This window comes from Furipterus horrens, unplaced genomic scaffold, assembly GCF_987537825.1.
Source record: "Furipterus horrens unplaced genomic scaffold, mFurHor1.1.pri manual_scaffold_16, whole genome shotgun sequence".
In the NCBI taxonomy this organism is placed as follows: Eukaryota; Metazoa; Chordata; class Mammalia; order Chiroptera; family Furipteridae; genus Furipterus; species Furipterus horrens.
Genome location: NW_028327186.1, coordinates 269,921 through 287,766, shown reverse-complemented (window position 1 = coordinate 287,766; position 17,846 = coordinate 269,921). Strand labels below are relative to the sequence as shown.

The window sequence follows — 17,846 nt, the reverse complement described above, 5'->3', positions numbered from 1 at the left end:
AAAGCAAGTCCCTACTAAGCCCCCACCGCCGACCCCCACCCCGACCCCCACCCCCACCCCGTTAGTAACAGCGGGAAAGTGACTTTACTGACTGGTAGGGAGTTTGGAAGCTCGTACGTGAAAATGACTCTGAGCGCAGTGCATTGTCGGTGCGTAGCCGCGTTGGGGTTCGGTCTTAACTGTGAGGCATCCTTGTCTCTGCATTCCTTCGTGGAATACATGTATCGTGCGAGCCGTGGAAATGCCCGCCGAGACCACTTAAACGCACACACGCGCGCGGACACACACGCAAGATGACGACGGTGTCTGAGATCTGAGAACATGGGGTCAGAAACCTATGCCACACATAGGTGTGTGTTTGGGCGGGGGTGGAGGCGGGCGGCAGCCCGCCGTGGGGCCGTGGGGGAGGCTTCGGGGCACGTCTAATGGAAGCACAATAAAAAGAGGTGATGAAGAAAACAAAACGTATATGAAGCGTGCTTCACTGGAAGCAAAACGATCCGAGGCCGGCCCCGGCAGCCCCAGCAGCCCCAGCAGCGCCCCCTGGGGGGAGGTGCCTGGGAAGGCCGCTGCCGCCAGGGCCCCGTTACCGCCCTCCACGCCCCCTCCTCGCGATCCTACGGGGTGGGGGCTCTGTCCACGCCACCCACCCGCACCGGGGCAGGGCACGCCCCTACTTCAGCTCGGCGGGGAGGAAACGTCACCCTGTGCGACGCAGGTGCCTTCGCCCTGCCCGCTGGAACCTGCGCAGGTGGGGCAGGGGGCAGGTGGAGGGCTCAGCGGGGGTGGTGGGGTGGGGGGGTGGTGGCGGGACGGGTGGGTGTGTCGCAGCTCACAGAGAGGGGCGCGGCCCAGCCGCGCGCCCCAGGGGAGAGGGGCCTGGAGGCGAGGCACAGGCTCTTGAGGCCTCTGGAAGCCGCCTCCCGCGTCTACGGCCATACCACCCTGAACGCGCCCGATCTCGTCTGACCTCGGAAGCTAAGCAGGGTCGGGCCTGGTTAGTACTTGGATGGGAGACCGCCTGGGAATACCGGGTGCTGTAGGCTTTTTGGCCGCTTCGTCCTTTTGCCCGCAGCCGCCGGCTCGGCTGCTTTCCTCTTCCTGCTCCTTGCGGGACCCCGCCACCCCCACCCCCTGCCCGGGACGGTGACCAGCTCCTCCCGACTCGCCCCCCACCCCCAGCCCCCACGCCCCGCACCACCCTCCCGCCCCGGCGCCGCGGAGGCCACCGCCCGGGCCATAGGGGAATCCGCGCCGCCTCAGGGCACCTCTTGGTTAAGAGGTGCCGTGTCTCCCAGACTCACTCGCGAGAGAGGAGGTCCCCAGTCGTCGTAGGGGGCCCGAGCCCCCGGGACAGAGAGAGGGAAGGCCCCCCCCCCACCGCCGACCCTCACCACGGCCCCCGGCCCCCAGACCACGGCCCCTGGCCCCCACCCAGAGGCCCTGTGAGGCCGGCCTCGGTAGCCGCAGCCCCGCGCCTTGGGGGCAGGGGCCGGGGAAGGCCGCCGCCGCCCCTGCCCCTTCCCCGCCGTCCCCGGTGGTCGTGGTGCTGGTGGTGCTGGTGGGGGTGGTGGTGGTGGTGGTTGGGGTCTCTGTGCTCCCCATCGGGCAGGGCAGGCTCTTTCTTCAGCTAGGCAGGGAGGAAACGTCCCCTCCGGGGGAGGTGCCTTGGCCCTGCCCGCTGGGACCTGAGCAGGTGGGGCAGGGGGCAGGTGGAGGGCTCGGGGGCAGCGTCCCAGAGAGGGGCGCGGCCGGCCGCGCGCCCCGGACGCGCCGCCCAGCCTGGCGCCGCCAGGGGAGAGGGGCCTGGAGGCGAGGCACAGGCTCTTGAGGCCTCTGGAAGCCGCCTCCCGCGTCTACGGCCATACCACCCTGAACGCGCCCGATCTCGTCTGATCTCGGAAGCTAAGCAGGGTCGGGCCTGGTTAGTACTTGGATGGGAGACCGCCTGGGAATACCGGGTGCTGTAGGCTTTTTGGAAGGCCTCTCCTTCGGCCCCCAGCCCACCTGTCACCCGCCCCCTGTCGCCGGGCCAGGGCGCTTTCATCTTCTTGCTCCAGGTGGAGCTCTCCAGACCCAGGAGGGGGACCCGCCCCTCTCCACTCCCCGTGGTCAGTGAAACTTATGACGGGGCCCATCTTTCTATCTCTCATCCTAAGGTCTCTCTTTTTTTTTTTTTTTTTTTTTTTTTTTTTTCCTTTTTGTCAGGGGTTTTACTCTTGGCTTCTCTACGTAGGCCTGCAAGGGCCACAAGGGCCTCCAAATTCAGAAGCAAGCGGACAAAATACTCGCAGGCCACGCATTTGGCGCTCTCCGTGAGAGCCTCGTTTTCAAGCACCTGTCATCAGCCGTTGTGTCCAGTTCTACGCTGAGTGCCACCTTTCTAAGCACATTGGTCCCAGTTCACTTGGCGCAATAGGTGCAGTGTCGCTTCAGTGAAGGGAACTTAAATACACGAGGCGATGGAGCTACGAATGCGCTTCCCGGAGCTGTCAGGGGTGCGTGTGAAATACCTTAAGGAACACGGTTATGGACACGGTGTTGTCACTCTGTCTTTGTTTGGGCCGCGCAGACCCGAAGGTTTTCCAGCAAGTTTTCTCCTCCTCGCTAGCTTCTAAAGGGTTTTTCTCGTGCCCCCACCGCCGACCCCCACCCCCACCCCGTTAGTAACGGCGGGAAAGTGACTTTACTGACTGGTAGGGAGTTTGGAAGCTCGTACGTGAAAATGACTCTGAGCGCAGTGCATTGTCGATGCGTAGCCGCGTTGGGGTTCGGTCTTAACTGTGAGGCATCCTTTTCTCAGCAGTCCCCTGTTGAATATGTTTATCATCATAGCCCTAGAAATGACCCTCAAGACCACTACACACACCTCGGATCACAGAGTTGATATCTGAGAACATGAGGTCAGAAATTCATGCCACAAGTTTGAGGGGTTGCTACTTGCAGTGGCGAAGAATTAGTATAAATTGGAACATGCATAATAGAACAGAAATAAATAGAGAGACTACAAAAAGTAAAAAATGTCAAATCATTGTTAATTTTTAAAAACAATTTAAAATATTAAAAGGAAAGAAATTTATTCCCCCTGATACCGTAGTCATATAGATTTTATCCAGCAATGCCATGTCACCTGTTATGGGTCAGTTTTGAGCGTGACTACTAGATCAGAGTAGTCAAGGCGTTAGCCCCAGAGGTCAAGACCCATCATTTATATCACCCCAGACCACACCAGAAGTGGTCATATCTACCGATGCCTGGGCCACAGGGTCAATGCCATGTAAGGCCTCGGCACTCAAGACCAAATCCAGTGAGTCCGCAGCAATGTGACCAAGCCACCCAAGGCTGTGATGAACTGAGACCAGATCCTCCTGTGTGAAAGTAGTCTAAGCCACTGGCCATCCCCTGTGGCCCATAAACTATCTGCAATCCCTCAGTGAGCTACACAGGGACATAGCTTCCTCACTGCTAAGTGGCACTTTAGTAGCAGGCTTTACTATGGACATTGCATTTATGTTTACAATCCTCTGACCTGAGCTCTCACACTTGAGCATATCTTAAAGATGGCTCATGAGCACCGAGGGAGATCTTGCACAGAGTTACTCAGTCAGGCATGAAGCATTCGAGGAAGGACTCCAGGTCCACCACACACACCGTGACTCTGCAAAACGTACTTCCCTTCTGAGCTTGTGTATCCACATTCAAGTAGCTAAAGCACCAAAGCTTTGACATTCTCAAAAATCCCAAAAGGGAGAAAAGAATAATAAGAGGGAGAAAGAATGAGGATGAGACCCTAGGCACTTCTCATGATCGATCACCCTGTACATAAGACCATGGGAAAGGACTCAGGTTTGACACTCACCAGGGGGAAAGGCAGAGGGGAGTCTGGTGGCCATACTTTTTCCTACCACAATTCCCTCTGCAGCTTTCCTGGAATAGCACAGTCAACGAGGGCCAAAGGGACTCCACCGTGTACCTCTCCTCTGTCTCTCCTGGGTGGCCTGCCTTCCCTGGCTGCCAAAGACCACTCAGGAAGGAGTGTCAGCTCCATTAAAGGCCAGGCTCTTATGCCTGTGACCCCACGGCCGTATCAACTTCTGCTCCTCTGCAAACCAGCAGCTCGCTTGTCCTGCTAAGGGCCAGAGAGGGACTCGTTTAGGCTCTTAGGCCTGCGATCACTGTCACCATGCTCCTATCTGCCGCTGCACCTGTCTGCACACAGGCTCCTGTCCCGTGCACTCACTGGCTCCACTCTTCCAGGCCTCCAGGTGTCCAAGTCTAATGTCCACGTCTGTTCTCACCTCCACGGGGGCAGCTGCGCCTCCTTAGAGACATGATGTCCTGGCTCCCCAGACACCAGACTCCTTAGGCTCTTACCGCCACCTCTCTGGGTGCTGGGTTCAGTCTCTATGGGTCCTTTCTGTCCCACCTGACTGTTGAATGCTGGAATGCTCAGGTCACCAGCCTGGCCTTTGAATCAACACTCTCCTTTTGAGTCAGCACAGTTCTAGGGCATTAAATGTCACCTCCGCGCTGTCTGTTGGGTCCGAGTCTGTCCCTAGCCCCATTCCCACAACCACACCACTAGTCAAGACTATCTACTTTCTTGGACAACCTCCCACTTGGCCTGTATTCTCCATGCAGTAGCCAATGTGACAGTCGTAACAAAGGCTGGGAAATGCCTCTATTCTGTGAAACGCTTCCCCATGTGCTTGGAGTCAAGTCCACTCTCCCCTACGCAGCCCAGCAGGCTCTGCAGAGCTTCAGCCTCACTCCCAGCCCCTCCTACCTGCGCCCTTTTCTGGTTCTGCCTCACGGCAGCCACCACCTGCTGCTCTGGGGCTCTGTATGACCTTTGCCCCAGCGGGCCTCTCACCAACATCACACACAACTCCAAGGAGGAGTCCGTGAATGTGCTCACATGATTTCCAACTGGCTCTACACACTGGGGAAGCAAACACGCGACCGGTGCCTGTGCCCAATGCCGGCACATTGCAGACTCCCAGGAAGTGCCTGATGAGCGAACCCAAGTCACACCATAGGCACACATCAACTGGCCGCCGTGGACCACGTTCTTCCTTCAGATGTGGAGCTGGGACTCCGGTCTACGCTGAGTTCTGGAGTCCTTACTCAGTCCTCGCCTGCTGGAACCTGGAGCCCACATCTCCCAGCAAAGACTTACAGACCTGCATGGACCCTGCCGGGACAGACTGAGAAAACATGGGTAGTCCCATCGTTAGACTGGGTGAGGCTGAAGGAAGGAATTTGCTGATTATCTAGGGCTGAGGTAGAGCACAAGAATTCTGTTGTTTTTTAAATTCTTCTTTTTGAAGATTTCATTTATGCATTAGAGAGAGGGAGTTATACAACCGAACCCACAACTCAGGCATGTGCCCTGACCAGGAACCGAACCAGTGACCTTTCGCTTTGTGGGATGAGCCTTACTCACTGAGCCACATAAACCAGGGCTCTTACTTTTCGCTTTAACATGTGAGTTTTACAAATGTAGGGCTCTGCCTCTGATTTGTTCTTAGGTACCTAGAATAGAGTGGACAATCAATATTTGTTGAAGAAATAAGTCTGTGTGCCCTGACTGATGCGGATCAGTTAGTTGGGCATCGCCCTCCAACCAGAAAGGTTGTGGGTTCGATTCCTGATCAAGGCATGTGCCTGATTTGCTGTTCCATCCAGGTCAGGGCACATATGAAAGGCAACGCATTGATGTTTCTCTCTCACATTAATGTTTCTCTCCCTCTCTTTCTCCCTCCCTTGAAAGACAGAAATCTGTGCCATTCTTTCTGCCTTGCTCTCCTCTCTGCCCTCTGCTCCTGCCCCACTTACACAGGCAGAACTGGTTGTCCCTTCCTCCCTTGCTGTGGCATCTTTGACACATCCATTGTAGTATAACAATAGCTCCCTACTTTTTTTAGCTTTATTTGTATATAATTTACATGCCTTAAAATCCACCCATTGTGAATGTACAGGTCACCGGTTCTTAGTAAATATGCCGTTATGCAACAACAATTCAATTTCAGAACATTTTCTATTACCCTGAAGGACACTCCAACCAAGTCACAGCAGCCAGGGCTGTATGTTCAGTCTTAGCAGACACTGTCAGCTTTCCAAAGGGGCTGTGCCTTTCACACTCCTATCAGCAATATGGAACGTCCCATGTGTTCCTCATCCTACTAACACTTGGTGTTGTCTGTGTCAGTCAGTTTTATAGCTGATTAGTAGTATTGAATTGTAGTTTTAGCTTGTATTTTCCAAAACACTTAGTGAATTTAGCAGTTTTTAATATACTTCCTAGCATTTCAATATCCTCTTTAAAAAATAATCAATTAATATTAGAGAAGGGGGGGAGATTGGTTTGTTGTTCTACTTTGTTTACACATTCACTGGTTGACTCTTAGTATGTGCCCTGAACAGGGATCAAACCTGCAAACTTGGCATATTGGGACGATGCTCTAACCAACTGAGCTACCTGGCCAGGCCCAATATCCTCTTTTGTGAAGTAATTGTTCAAGTGTTTTGTCCATTTCTGTGTCGGGTTGTCTGTCTTACCTATTCATTTGTAGGAGTTTTTATGTATTTTGGATATAAATATTGTGAGATGACGTAATGCAAACAATCTTCTCTGTGGCTCACCTTTTCTCTTAACAGAAATTCTTGATTTAATGTAGTCCAAATTATTACTTTGCCCCATTATGTTTGTTAATGCTTTTGTGTCCTGCTTTATAAAACCTTTGACTACCCCAAAGTTATGAAGGTGTTCTGTTTTATAATTTCCTAGAAATATTGCTTTAACATTTAACCTCTACCATCTATTTTGCATTGTTTCTTTGATACGGTTTGAGGTAGGGGTCAAGGGCAAACACCATAGACACCACCTACATGCATGGCATTTCAACTACAAGTTCAGCCTGAAGTCCGAAGCACTTGCTTTCCAGCATGTGGACTCACGTCATCTCTCAAGAAAACACTGCTTCTTGCCCCAAAACACTGTGCCCCCACCCCGCCCCCGGCTGGAAAGGATTACCACACTGGACCACCTCCTCCAACCAAGTTCTGGTCACCAAACTGACAAAACCAAGAAGCTCTGAGCCGGCTGTTTGCGGGCTCTGACCTGCAGAGATGAGGGGCACGTCCCTGCCAGCAGGTTCATCCGGGGCCTCACTTCTTCGTTGATAAACGAGGCCTCATTACACAGCTTAAGCCCTCTTTCCCGTAGGAGGAAATGTCATCGTGAAGACAGAAAACCGAGAAAGATTTGGCTCGATGAATACGTCACAGTGGGTAGGGCGCCCAGAGAACAGGGACCACACCGGCGGGTCCTGGCTCACCCCCCTCTTCCTCGCACCTCAGCCTTGAGGACTAAGTCAGGGTCTCCTGCTTGCGTGCCTCAGAAATGAGAAAAGTGTCAGCTTTTAGACCGAGTCCTCCGGCGCTGGCCTCTGCCCCAGTCCACAGACGCCAAGCAGGGAAATGGCAGCGCCACGCGGCTTGCTGGCCGTATCCAAGGGAGGGGGGGGCCCTGCCACAGAGGCAAGAATCTATCGTGGCAACAACGCTTGCAAAATTAAACATAAAAAGACCCGGCCCAGGTTTCCTAGAAGCATCACCGCGCCTTTCCGGAGCGGGAGGCGCCTGGCCAACGGGTGTGCCTGACCAGCGAGGGCGCCACCCCGTAGCCCGGCCCAGGGCCGGAGGGAACGCGGTCGTTTGCCGGCCGGGGCTGGGCTGTGGGCTGCGTGAGTGCAGCTGTGGTGGTGGCAGTGCCAGAGGCCCAGTGATCGGGGACCTGGAAACCCTGAGCGGGGAGAGTTGTGGGCGCCCTCCTCTCCGCCGCTTTCCTCCGAGACTCCCTCTTCCCCGTAGGAGCCAGCCCTCCAACTGCGCATGCGTACGCCAGCCCCACCCCTACGTCACAGTGACCTCCCCCGTTGCTAAGCGACGGTGCGTCACAAATACCAGAGGACCTGGCTGCCCTCTTGTGATGGGCAGGCGCAGGCTGGGGGGGCTGTGTCTTTCAGTGGGTTCGTCAATGGATGGACAGCAGGAAGGAAAGATGGATAGGAGGAAGTCGGGAGGAAAAAAGTAAAGGAAAAAGAAATGAAGGAAGGCTGGCCAGATGGATGGAGGGAAAGAAGTCTGGGCTGGCCGGGCTGACCAGGCGAGATCAGAAGCTCAGGGAGGGTTACCCTCCCGATGTTGGCATGTGCTCTGACTGAGAATTGAACCAGCAACCTTTCAGCTGCTGGCTGGCGCTCAATCCACTGAGTCACACCAGTCAGAGATATTTATTTATTTTTACAGACAGTGGAAGGGAGGGAGAAAGAGAGGGAGAGGAACATTGATCTGTGAGGAAAACATCAATCAGTTGCCTTTTGCACGCCCCCAGCCTGGGACCTGGCCTGCAACTCAGGCATGTGCCCTGGCTGGGAATCAAACAGGTGACCTTTTGGTTTGCAGACCAGCGCTCAATCCACTGAGACACTCTAGCCAGGGCTCATTTAATTATTTTTTATAGAGAGGAAGGGAGAGAGAGAAAATCATTGATTTGTTGTTCCACTTATTTATGTATTCCTTAATTGATTCTTTTTGATTTTTTCATTGGTTGTTTCTTGTATACAACCTGACCAGGGATCAAACCCGTCAGCTTAAGGTATCAGGACGGTGCTCTAACCAGCTGAGTTACCCGTCCAGGGCTCCAAGGCCTGATTCTTTTAAAAGATTTTTAGAGAGAGGGGCAAGGAGGGTGAACGAGAGGGAGAGAAACATCAATGTGTGGTTGCCTCTCACACGCTCCCAACTGGGGACCTGGCTCACAACCCAGGCATGTGCCCTGACTGGGAATTAAACCGGTGCACATAGATGTTTCTCTCCCTCTCTTTCTTTTCTCTCTAAAAATAAATAAATAAAATCTTAAAAATAAAAGTGTATTGAGCCACGTGCTAGCAAGAAAAAAAGACCAAGTCCTGCGGCATGAAGTCTAAACCACCAGCAGCAGGACTAGGAGGGAAGGCAACACGTCAACCTTCATGGGGTTGATGAGCTTTTTCTTTTTTGCTTTTTAAAAAAATTGAATTTATTGGGGTAGCACTGGTTAATAAAATTACATAGGTTTCAGGTGTGCAATTCTATAATGTGTCATCTGTATATTGTATCTCATCACCACTTATCCTCCCTTTACCCTCTCCTGCCTTCCCCCACCTCACTTTCCCTCTGGTAATGGCCATACTGTTTTCTGTCAATGAAGTTTTATTTTCTTTATCCCTTCACATTTTTCACCTAGCTCCTATTTCAGCCCCTCTGACAGCTATGCATCTGTTTCTATTTATTTTGTTCATTAGACTTCACATACAAGAGGGGAGCCAAAAAACAAACAAACAAACAAACCCAAAACAGAACTATCTCCTGGAGGGCAGGCCCCTTGTAATACAGGCTTCCCTCACTGGGTGAGTACTCTAGGAACCCATCTGGATCAGTCTATCAGTTGGCGTAGTTGTGAGAGGCTGCATTCAGCTTCAGTGATTTTTTTTGAAGGGAGGGTGGAGCACAGGGGTCATGCCCATTTCATGATGGGTGATTTACAAGTGCATCTGCCCACACGGCGCTGAGCATTCAGCCGTTTTTGACCAAAAATGGCCTCACCCCATGCCCCACCCTCCTTATTCACCCAATCTCACCCAAGCGACTTTTATTTTCCCCCCATGAAAACAAATCCTCAAAGGGAAATGTGTTGCTGAAGTGGAAGAGGTGAAACAAGAAACGGCAGAAGCACTAAAAGGCATCTAAATCAACAAGTTCAAAAATTGTTTTGACCAGTGGAAAAAAAACCTCAATAGGTGTATTGCATCAAACGGAGAGTACTTTGAAGGTGACTGAAGTTGAAACATGTTAAAATAAATACACAATTTTTTATACATAAACTCGTTTTTGGGGGGTTCCCCGTCGTATAACTTAAGTCATATTGTGTCTGTCTTTCTCTGACTGGCCTATTTCACTCAGCATAATACTGTCCAGGTCCATCCATGCTGTTGCAAAAGGTAAGATTTCCTTCTTTTTAACAGCTGAATAGTCTTCCATTGTGTGAATATACCACAGCTGTTCTATCCACTCATCTACTGATGGCACTTGGGCTGCTTCCAAATCTTAGCTAATGTAAACAATGCTGTAATGAACACAGGGGTGCATATATTCTTTCAAATTAATGTTTCAGGCATCTTCAGATAAATTCCAGAACTGGAATTACTGGGTCACAAGGCAGTTCCATCTTTTATTTTTTGAGGTATCTCCATACTGCTTTCCACAGTGGCTGCTCCAGTCTGCATTCCCACCAACAGTGCATAAGGGTTCCCCTTTCTCCACGTCCTCGCCAGCACTTGTTGGTTGTGAATTTGATGGTAACCGTTCTGACAGGTGTGAGGTGGTATCTCATTGTGGTTTTAATTTGCATTTCTCTGATGATTAGTGACGTTGAGTATGTTTTCGTGTCTATTAGCCATCTGACGGGCTTTTTCTGTATGTCAAGTACAAGTACTGGAAAGAAAGTTCTAAGTTGTTTTGAAAGAACCTACATTGGCTACAGAGAAGGGGGAAGGTGAAGCAGGGCTGTTTTGTGATAGCACAATCTGAAGGAAGAAGTATTTACTACTTTTGATTGGTTGAAGACAAGGGTCAGTAAGTTCATGCACGCGTGGGATGCGGTGGCCCTTCTAGGGGTGCTGATTCAGGAAGGTGAGCAGTGATTGGTCAGCTGGCCCACAGCTATTATTACCTGGTCAGTCATCCCTGTCTCTCACTACCCAGCTGCTGTAATTTAATTTAGAACGTTACATCACTGCGGCAATGCAATGTAACAAACCATGCGAAAACCCATAATAACCCTAAAAGAAAAAATAAAGACGTCTATGTAACAGGTTTCGGAATGGTTATGAGCAATATTTAACAGGAACAGGTTAGAGGTACAATGTGAATTACGAACAAAGAGACAGCTTTGGCCGCGGGGGTTTAGCAAGTCCTCGGGCCACTGGAAGCCCCGAGCCGGGGCTGTGCCGATGTCTGCTGCAGCGAGGGCCAGGAAGCGTGGTACGAGCAGACTGGCAGGGGGCAACTGAGAGAGCATTAGAGGTCACCTCCTCAAGGACAAACCAGCTTCGAGAAGGACGGACAACTGCCAGGCTATGGTACCTGAAAAGGCAGGTGCAAAGAGAAAGACTGAATGACAACTAACCGACTGCTCTCAAAACATGAGAAGTTAAAAACACCAACTAGGTTTTAATCGGATGAAGAAAAACGTCTAACTCTCCGAGTTTGCCCCTGAATTTATCCAGGGAAGACTGGCTAAATACTGCAGCCACTAGCCAGGGCCCTCTCTCGCCTGAGCGCGGGAGGAGCACGAACTCTCGCGAGAGCAGCCTCAGCTCTTCCGTACGGGCAGCGCGGTGGCGGCGCGTACTCTCGCGAGAGCGGGCGCTGAGCGGCGGTGACGCGGGGCCCAGGAGGCGGAGAAACATGGCGCGGCCCGGGCCGTCCTGGAGCCGGCTAGACCGGCAGCAGGAGCGCGACGTGCGCGAGCTTGTGCGCCATGTGGCGGGCCTCCGGGAAGAGGCGGACCCCAACTTCCAGCTCTGCCTGAACTTCGCCTGGTCCAACTTCAGGTGTGGGGCGCGCTGGGCGGGGCCCGGGAGCGGTCCGAAGGGGTCGGCAGGGCGTTCGCGGCCGCGCCAGGTGCCCTGGTGCCTGCCGGGCTTGGCGACCGGTGACACGCGCCTGCGGAGCTGGGCTGGGGGCCGTGCGCGTCTGAGTCTGCCCTGCGGCCAGCCCCGCCGCCCCGAGCGCCCTACAGAACGCAGCGCGCACTTTTGAACGGATGGGTCCGTGGGGTTTGGGGCAAAGTAATGGTCGCGCCCGCCTTAAAACGGTGTTCCCAGGGCGCCCTGTCCCTGCTCCGTTCGCCCCGGACCGCTCACTCCCCGGTCCCCTTTTTCCTTCCCCCGAGGGATGAGCAGGACACTTAGGTGGCCTCTGTGTCACGGACTGCCGCCTCCCGGGCGCTCCGGCCCCGGAGGTCAGTCCCTCGCGGGCGGGAAGGAGGGGGCGTGGAGGGGTCTTGGTCTGTGTGCTGCGTGTCTCACCCCGACACCGGAACTGCCTGCCGCGCCCTAAGGAGCCGCCTCATACGACCTCGAATACAGTTTCGAGATTCGTGTGGTTTAGGTACTTAGGTGAAGTCAGGGCTCCTGTTTTTTATTTATGGGCGATGTGAATTACACAGTACTGTTACCGTCATTGCCTGTTAGTCGGCGTTAACACTCTACCTGTTTAATGTCAGTAGAGATCTTGAGTACTAAACAGTGTTCCAAAACCAGAAATCTGGAGTTTCATCCTTAACGATCATACATGAAGTGCCTACTTGGTTTGCAATGAGACTAGCCATGAAGTCAAAGCCGGCCAAGTTTCTGAAATGATAAACACCATTCTTAAATGGTAACTATTACAATGTGTGAAGAAGTCAAATAAAACAATGCTTTTTCTACAGATTGAATGAATTATTTTTTCTTTTTTAAAATTTTATTTTTTAATTGACTTCATTGAGGTGACATTGGTTAATAAAATCATATAGGTTTCAGGGGTGCAGGGCCATAACACATCATCTGTATATTGTACCATGTGCTCCCCACCCCAAGTCAAGTCTCCTTCCGTCACCATTTGTCCCCCTGTATCCTCTTCTGCCTCCACTCTTTTTATTTTTCAATTACAGTTGACTTTCAGTATTACTTTATATTGCTTTCAAGTGTACAGCAGAGTGGTTAAGTATTCATATAATTTAAGAAGTGATCTTCCCATGAGTTTAGTACCCACCTGGCACCACGCACAGTTATTACAATATTATTGACTGTATTCCCTGGGCTGTGCTTTACATCCCATGACTGTTGTAGAGCTGCCAGTTTGTGCTTCTTAATCCCTTTTCACCTTCTTCACCCAACCACCCCACCCCCCCGCAAACTTCTCTGTGTCTGAGTTTGTTTCTGTTTTGTTTATTTTGCTCTTTAGATTCCACATATAAATCAAATCGTATGCTACTTGTCTTTCTCTGTCTGACTTTTTCACTTCGCGTAATACTTTCTAGGTCTGTCCCTGCTGTCGCAAGTGGTAAGATTTCTTTTTTTTTAAAAGATTTTATTTTTATTTATTTTTTAGAGTGAGGGGAAGTGAGAGAGAAAGAGAGGGAGAGAAACATCAATGTGTGAAGCATTAATTTGTTGCTTCTCACTGTCTCACAGGCCCACAACCCAGGCATGTTCCCTGACTAGGAATCGAACCAGTGTCCTTTTGATTTGCAGGCCGGTGCTCAATCTACTGAGCCACACCAGCCAGGGCTAGATTTCATTTTTTTAAAAATGTATTGATTTTTTAGAAAGAGAAGAAAGGGGAGGGAGAGAGAGAAACATCAATTTGTTGTGCCACTTATTTACGCACTCTTTGTTTCTTGTATGTGTCCTGAGCGAAGATTGAACCCACAACCTTGGCATATCTGGAAGGTGCTCTAACCAACTGAGCTACCTGGCCCGGGCAAGATTTCATTCTTTCTTATGGCTGAGTCATGTTCCATTGTGCATATGTACCACATCTTTTTTCTTCAGTTGTCTGTTGATAGGCACTTGGGTTGCTTCCATAGCGTGGCTGTTGTAAAGAACACTGCAAGGACAGAAATTTAAATGCTGTATCCCAAATAATTTTTCTGTTAATCTTTCTAAATGGCAGTAAGTAGATGGACATCATTTTAGAGTTAGGGAAGACCTTAGATGTTACCATCTCTTTTTCACACATTGAGAAACTAAATAAATTATAGTAGATAAAGTAGTGTTTCACTCAGCCGTTTAGAGGATAGAGTTAATGTTATTTAGTAGTGCGATTTACTTCTTTTAAGTACAGATTGTTGGCTTTGATACCAAAACTATTGAAAAAGTCATTGTGCTATATACTATAATTTTATGAACCTTTAATCCATCAGAGAAATGAACAATTTGTTGGCCTTTTGAAAATTGTGGCCCTAGAAATTCAGAGATAGGTGAGATGTAGTCCCTGTCCTTAAGGAGGAGAGAAACAGAAGTTAATCACATATGAAATAGGAGTTCTTAGTGAGGGCCTGAAGATAGAATTCAGGTGTTACGAATTTGGACGAGAAAATATTTACACTGACCTCTGAAAGGTAGCACTTCTTTCCATTATGAATGAAAGCAACAAGCAACCTTAGCTTACCTGTGTGTGTCGCCAGTAGACACCACACGTTTGACATAATAGTATAGTTGTTACAGATGTCGCTTAGTCCATTTTAATATTACTGTTGGACCCTCTGCTGGACCTTGTTACTTAATGCTGTCATAAAGAAATATGTTGCCCTGGCCGTGTGGCTCAGTTGGCTGAAGCGCCGTCCAGTACACCAAGGGGTGGTGGGTTCCATCCCCAGTCAGGGCACGTACCTAGGATGCGGGTTCAACCCCTGGTTGAGATGCTTACGAGATGCAGCCGATCAGTGTTTTTCTCTTCTCTCGAAGCAATGAAAAAATGCCCTTGGATGAGGATAAAAAAAGAAGAAAAGAAAAAGGAAATGTCTCATTATATCACAGACTTTGAGAAACACTTCACAACTGTATTTCAGTATATTTGGTTACCTTTGTATGTTTCATTTTACGATTTAAAAAACATGCTGAGAAGGGGTCCCGAATCTTCTCTGGGCTTCATTGTGGCATAAAAAAGATTAGGAACCCCAATACAGGATGTGCCGTGCTGGGCTCAGACACAGGGCCTGATGGGAAGATAGAGGAGCCGGAGGACAGGGCTGGGCGGCTCAGCAGGGCCTGCGTCCTGCTGAAGGGTGCCTGAGTGCTCTCCGAGACACAGCGGTCGGTCCCCTGGATGGCGGAGGCGATACACTGGGAGAGGCGCACTTCCGCGTGTCACTGAGCTAAGGTGTCTGGGGGACACGGAGGGCAGTGATGCCACTCTGCTGAGCGAAGTGACACGACTGATGTGAGAATTGCGTTTTATCTTCTAGATTTCACCGTTTCTTGGATGTCAACAGCCACAAAGTAGAGAAGACAATAGAAGGGTAAGTCAGTTTTATATGTGTGTCTGTCACTATAGCTTTATGACTGTCAGTTGATTTTTAAAAATATATTTTAGAATTTATGAAAAATTCGTCGTTCATTCTGATCTTGGTAAAGCTGCCAGCTGGAAGAGATTAACTGAGGAATTTCTAAATGCATCACTTCCGAGCACAAAGGAGATAAAGGTAGGCGTTCTATCGTGAGATTTCTGTTGTGTATTTTACCATTTCCAGTCTGGTTATTGTCAACTTGTGCCTGCTAATTAAACATTCGTTCTCTCAGTGTTGTTCGCTGGCCAGGCCAGAACACCTGGGAAACTGCCTTACGTGTTGCCATGTAGCCAAGTGGGCTCAGGCTTGAGATGAGCAGAAACGCTCCTGGTTAATCATCTCAGCCCCAGCCTACTATGAAAGTTGAGATCAGAGATTGGCACAGATAATAATAGCTTGATCTGGCTATCTTAAGTCTTTTTATTCCCTTAATTTTGTTATTTTTTAATTTAAAAATTTTTTTAAATGACTTATTATTTATTTATGTTTAGAGATGGGGGAAGTGAGGGAGAGAAACATCAGTGTGTGCTTGCCTCTCAGGCGCCCCCAACTAGGGACCCGGCCTGCAACCCAGGCATGTGCCCTGACTGGGAATCGAACCTGAGACCCTTTGATTTGCAGGCCAGCACTCAATCCACTGAGCCGCACCAGCCAGGGCTATAATTACTTCTGTGGAGATTTGAAGACCACTGTCCTGCATTTTGCTGCAAGTGAATTACTCTTGCCCTTCCTCTTTCCCTGGTAACTTTCACCTCTTTCAGGTGCACAAAGTGCTCCCTCCCCCATAAAAAAACCCAATCTGACAGCAGTTGTTACTAAGTAATAGATTTATGTAGTGAGTTATTTTCTTCAAGTACAGTTGACCTTTGAACAATGTGGGTTTGACATGCGTGGGTCTAGTTATTTGCAGTGGCCCACATTCTTCAGTTGAGTTACACAGTTCAAGCCCAGATGGTTCACAGGTCAGCTGATGGTTAATGCAAATTTAGTTATGTATGGATTTTTCACTGTGTGTACGGTCAGCACCCCTAACCCCCAGGTTGTTCAAGGGTGGGTCAAATTTACATTTTAGATGACTTCTCTGGAGAATAAAAATTCTTTGTGGCCCTGACTGGGTAGTTGAGTTGGTTAGAGCATCGTCCTGATATGCCAAGGTTGCAGGTTCAATCTCTAGTCAGAGCGCATGCAAGACTCAACCAATGAATGCATGAATAAGTGGAGCAACAAACTGACGCTTCTCTCTCTCTCTCCCCCGTCCTCTCTCTCTCTCAAATCAATAAATAAAATAAAATATAAAATTTGTGAAGGAATTTCAAGCATTTTTAAGCAGGTGAGAAATCACACAAAAAAGGGTAGCTCCTTGGACCCATATTAGTGATATGCTACTTTATTGTTTCCAGGAAAGCTTACCAAGTGTCTGCTCTGTTCCTAGCATCATACTAAGTAGCAGGAATACAGAATAAAGAAACGTGGTGTCACCAAATATTGTTTATAATTAACTCTGGGAGATGCACGGGTGCTCTGGACCACGTAACAGGGAGAGGGAGCTTGTCAGCAGGAGTCAAAGGCTTCCCCTACCTTCCCTACGTGCATAGCTTGTGACTGTTAGCACATGTGGGGTGTTTTTATTTTTGGATAAGTTTTTATACGTAATTTAAAACATATAATTACTTTTTTTTTTAAACATAAAAGTTAAAGCATAGTAAAAGGAACTCCTGTGCTCCCTTGCCTCAGATTCTTTAATTGGTGTCTAATCTGGAATAGTTCTTCGGCCTTTGTCTTTCTTAACCTTGACATTCTGAATTATGTAGGCCAATTATTTGGTAGCGTGTCCCTCAGTTTAGGTTTGTCAGACGATTTCTTATTATGATTTAGGTAATGCATTTTTGATAGGTTCCTTATGTGTACACATTTGAACTGTAAAACTAGTTTAGAGTGGTACATATATACACTGAATACTACTTAGCCAGAAAAAAGAATGACATCTTAGCATTTGCAACAGCATGGAAGGATTTAGAGGGTGTTATGCTAAGTGAGATAAGTCAGGCTGAGAAAGACAAATATCGTATGATCTCACTTATATGTGGACTGTAAAAAACAAGATAAACAAATGAAGCAGAGACAGACTAGCAGATACAGAAAACAGACTGGTGGTTGCCAGAGGGGAAGGGGATTGGGGTGGAAAAGCTGAAGGGATTGAGAAGTACAAATTGGCAGTAACAAAGCAGTCATAGGTCTCTGAGCGGTGTGGCTCGGTTGGTGGGGCATCATCACTCAAAGCGAAAGGTCACTGCTTTGATCCCCTCTCTAAAAAAATAAATATATGGTCACAGCATAGGAAATACGGTCAATAATGTAATAACCATGATATCAGGTGGGTACTTGAAATATTGTGGGAACCCTTGGTAAAATATATGACTGTCTACTACGCTGTATACCTGAAACTAAGACAAAATATTATTGAATTGTCAACTGTAATTGAAAAATAAAATTTAAAAGAGTAGTTTAGAGATTAGGATTTATTTAGGTATAATTCATGTGTTTTCAAATCAGGAAAATGATTGGGGACATAACTCTTATGGGATTGTCTTTACGCAAACTAGTTTTAAAGTCATTTTTTAAAAAAATTTAATTTTATTTTTAGGGAGAGGGGAAGGAAGGGAGAAAAAGAGAAACATCAATG

At 49.2% G+C, this 17,846-nt stretch overlaps 1 protein-coding gene and 2 non-coding genes across 3 annotated transcripts in view; all 3 read left to right on the top strand.

Annotated features, from left to right (window-relative positions):
- Window positions 1–927: 927 nt before the first annotated feature.
- LOC149991940 (5S ribosomal RNA) lies at window positions 928–1,046 on the top strand. The gene has a single exon (XR_016508525.1). It is a non-coding gene; the product is annotated as a 5S ribosomal RNA (ribosomal RNA).
- An 808-nt stretch (window positions 1,047–1,854) lies between these two features.
- Window positions 1,855–1,973, top strand: LOC149991939 (5S ribosomal RNA). The gene has a single exon (XR_016508524.1). It is a non-coding gene; the product is annotated as a 5S ribosomal RNA (ribosomal RNA).
- A 9,509-nt stretch (window positions 1,974–11,482) lies between these two features.
- LOC149991938 (gamma-tubulin complex component 5-like) overlaps window positions 11,483–17,846 on the top strand; it is a 44,387-nt gene continuing 38,023 nt past the window's right edge. The window contains exons 1-3 of the mRNA XM_090263674.1: window positions 11,483–11,660; window positions 15,062–15,115; window positions 15,190–15,298. Coding sequence (XP_090119800.1) covers window positions 11,515–11,660; window positions 15,062–15,115; window positions 15,190–15,298 — 309 coding nt within the window. The 5' untranslated portion in view covers window positions 11,483–11,514. The remainder of the gene's footprint in view (window positions 11,661–15,061; window positions 15,116–15,189; window positions 15,299–17,846) is intronic.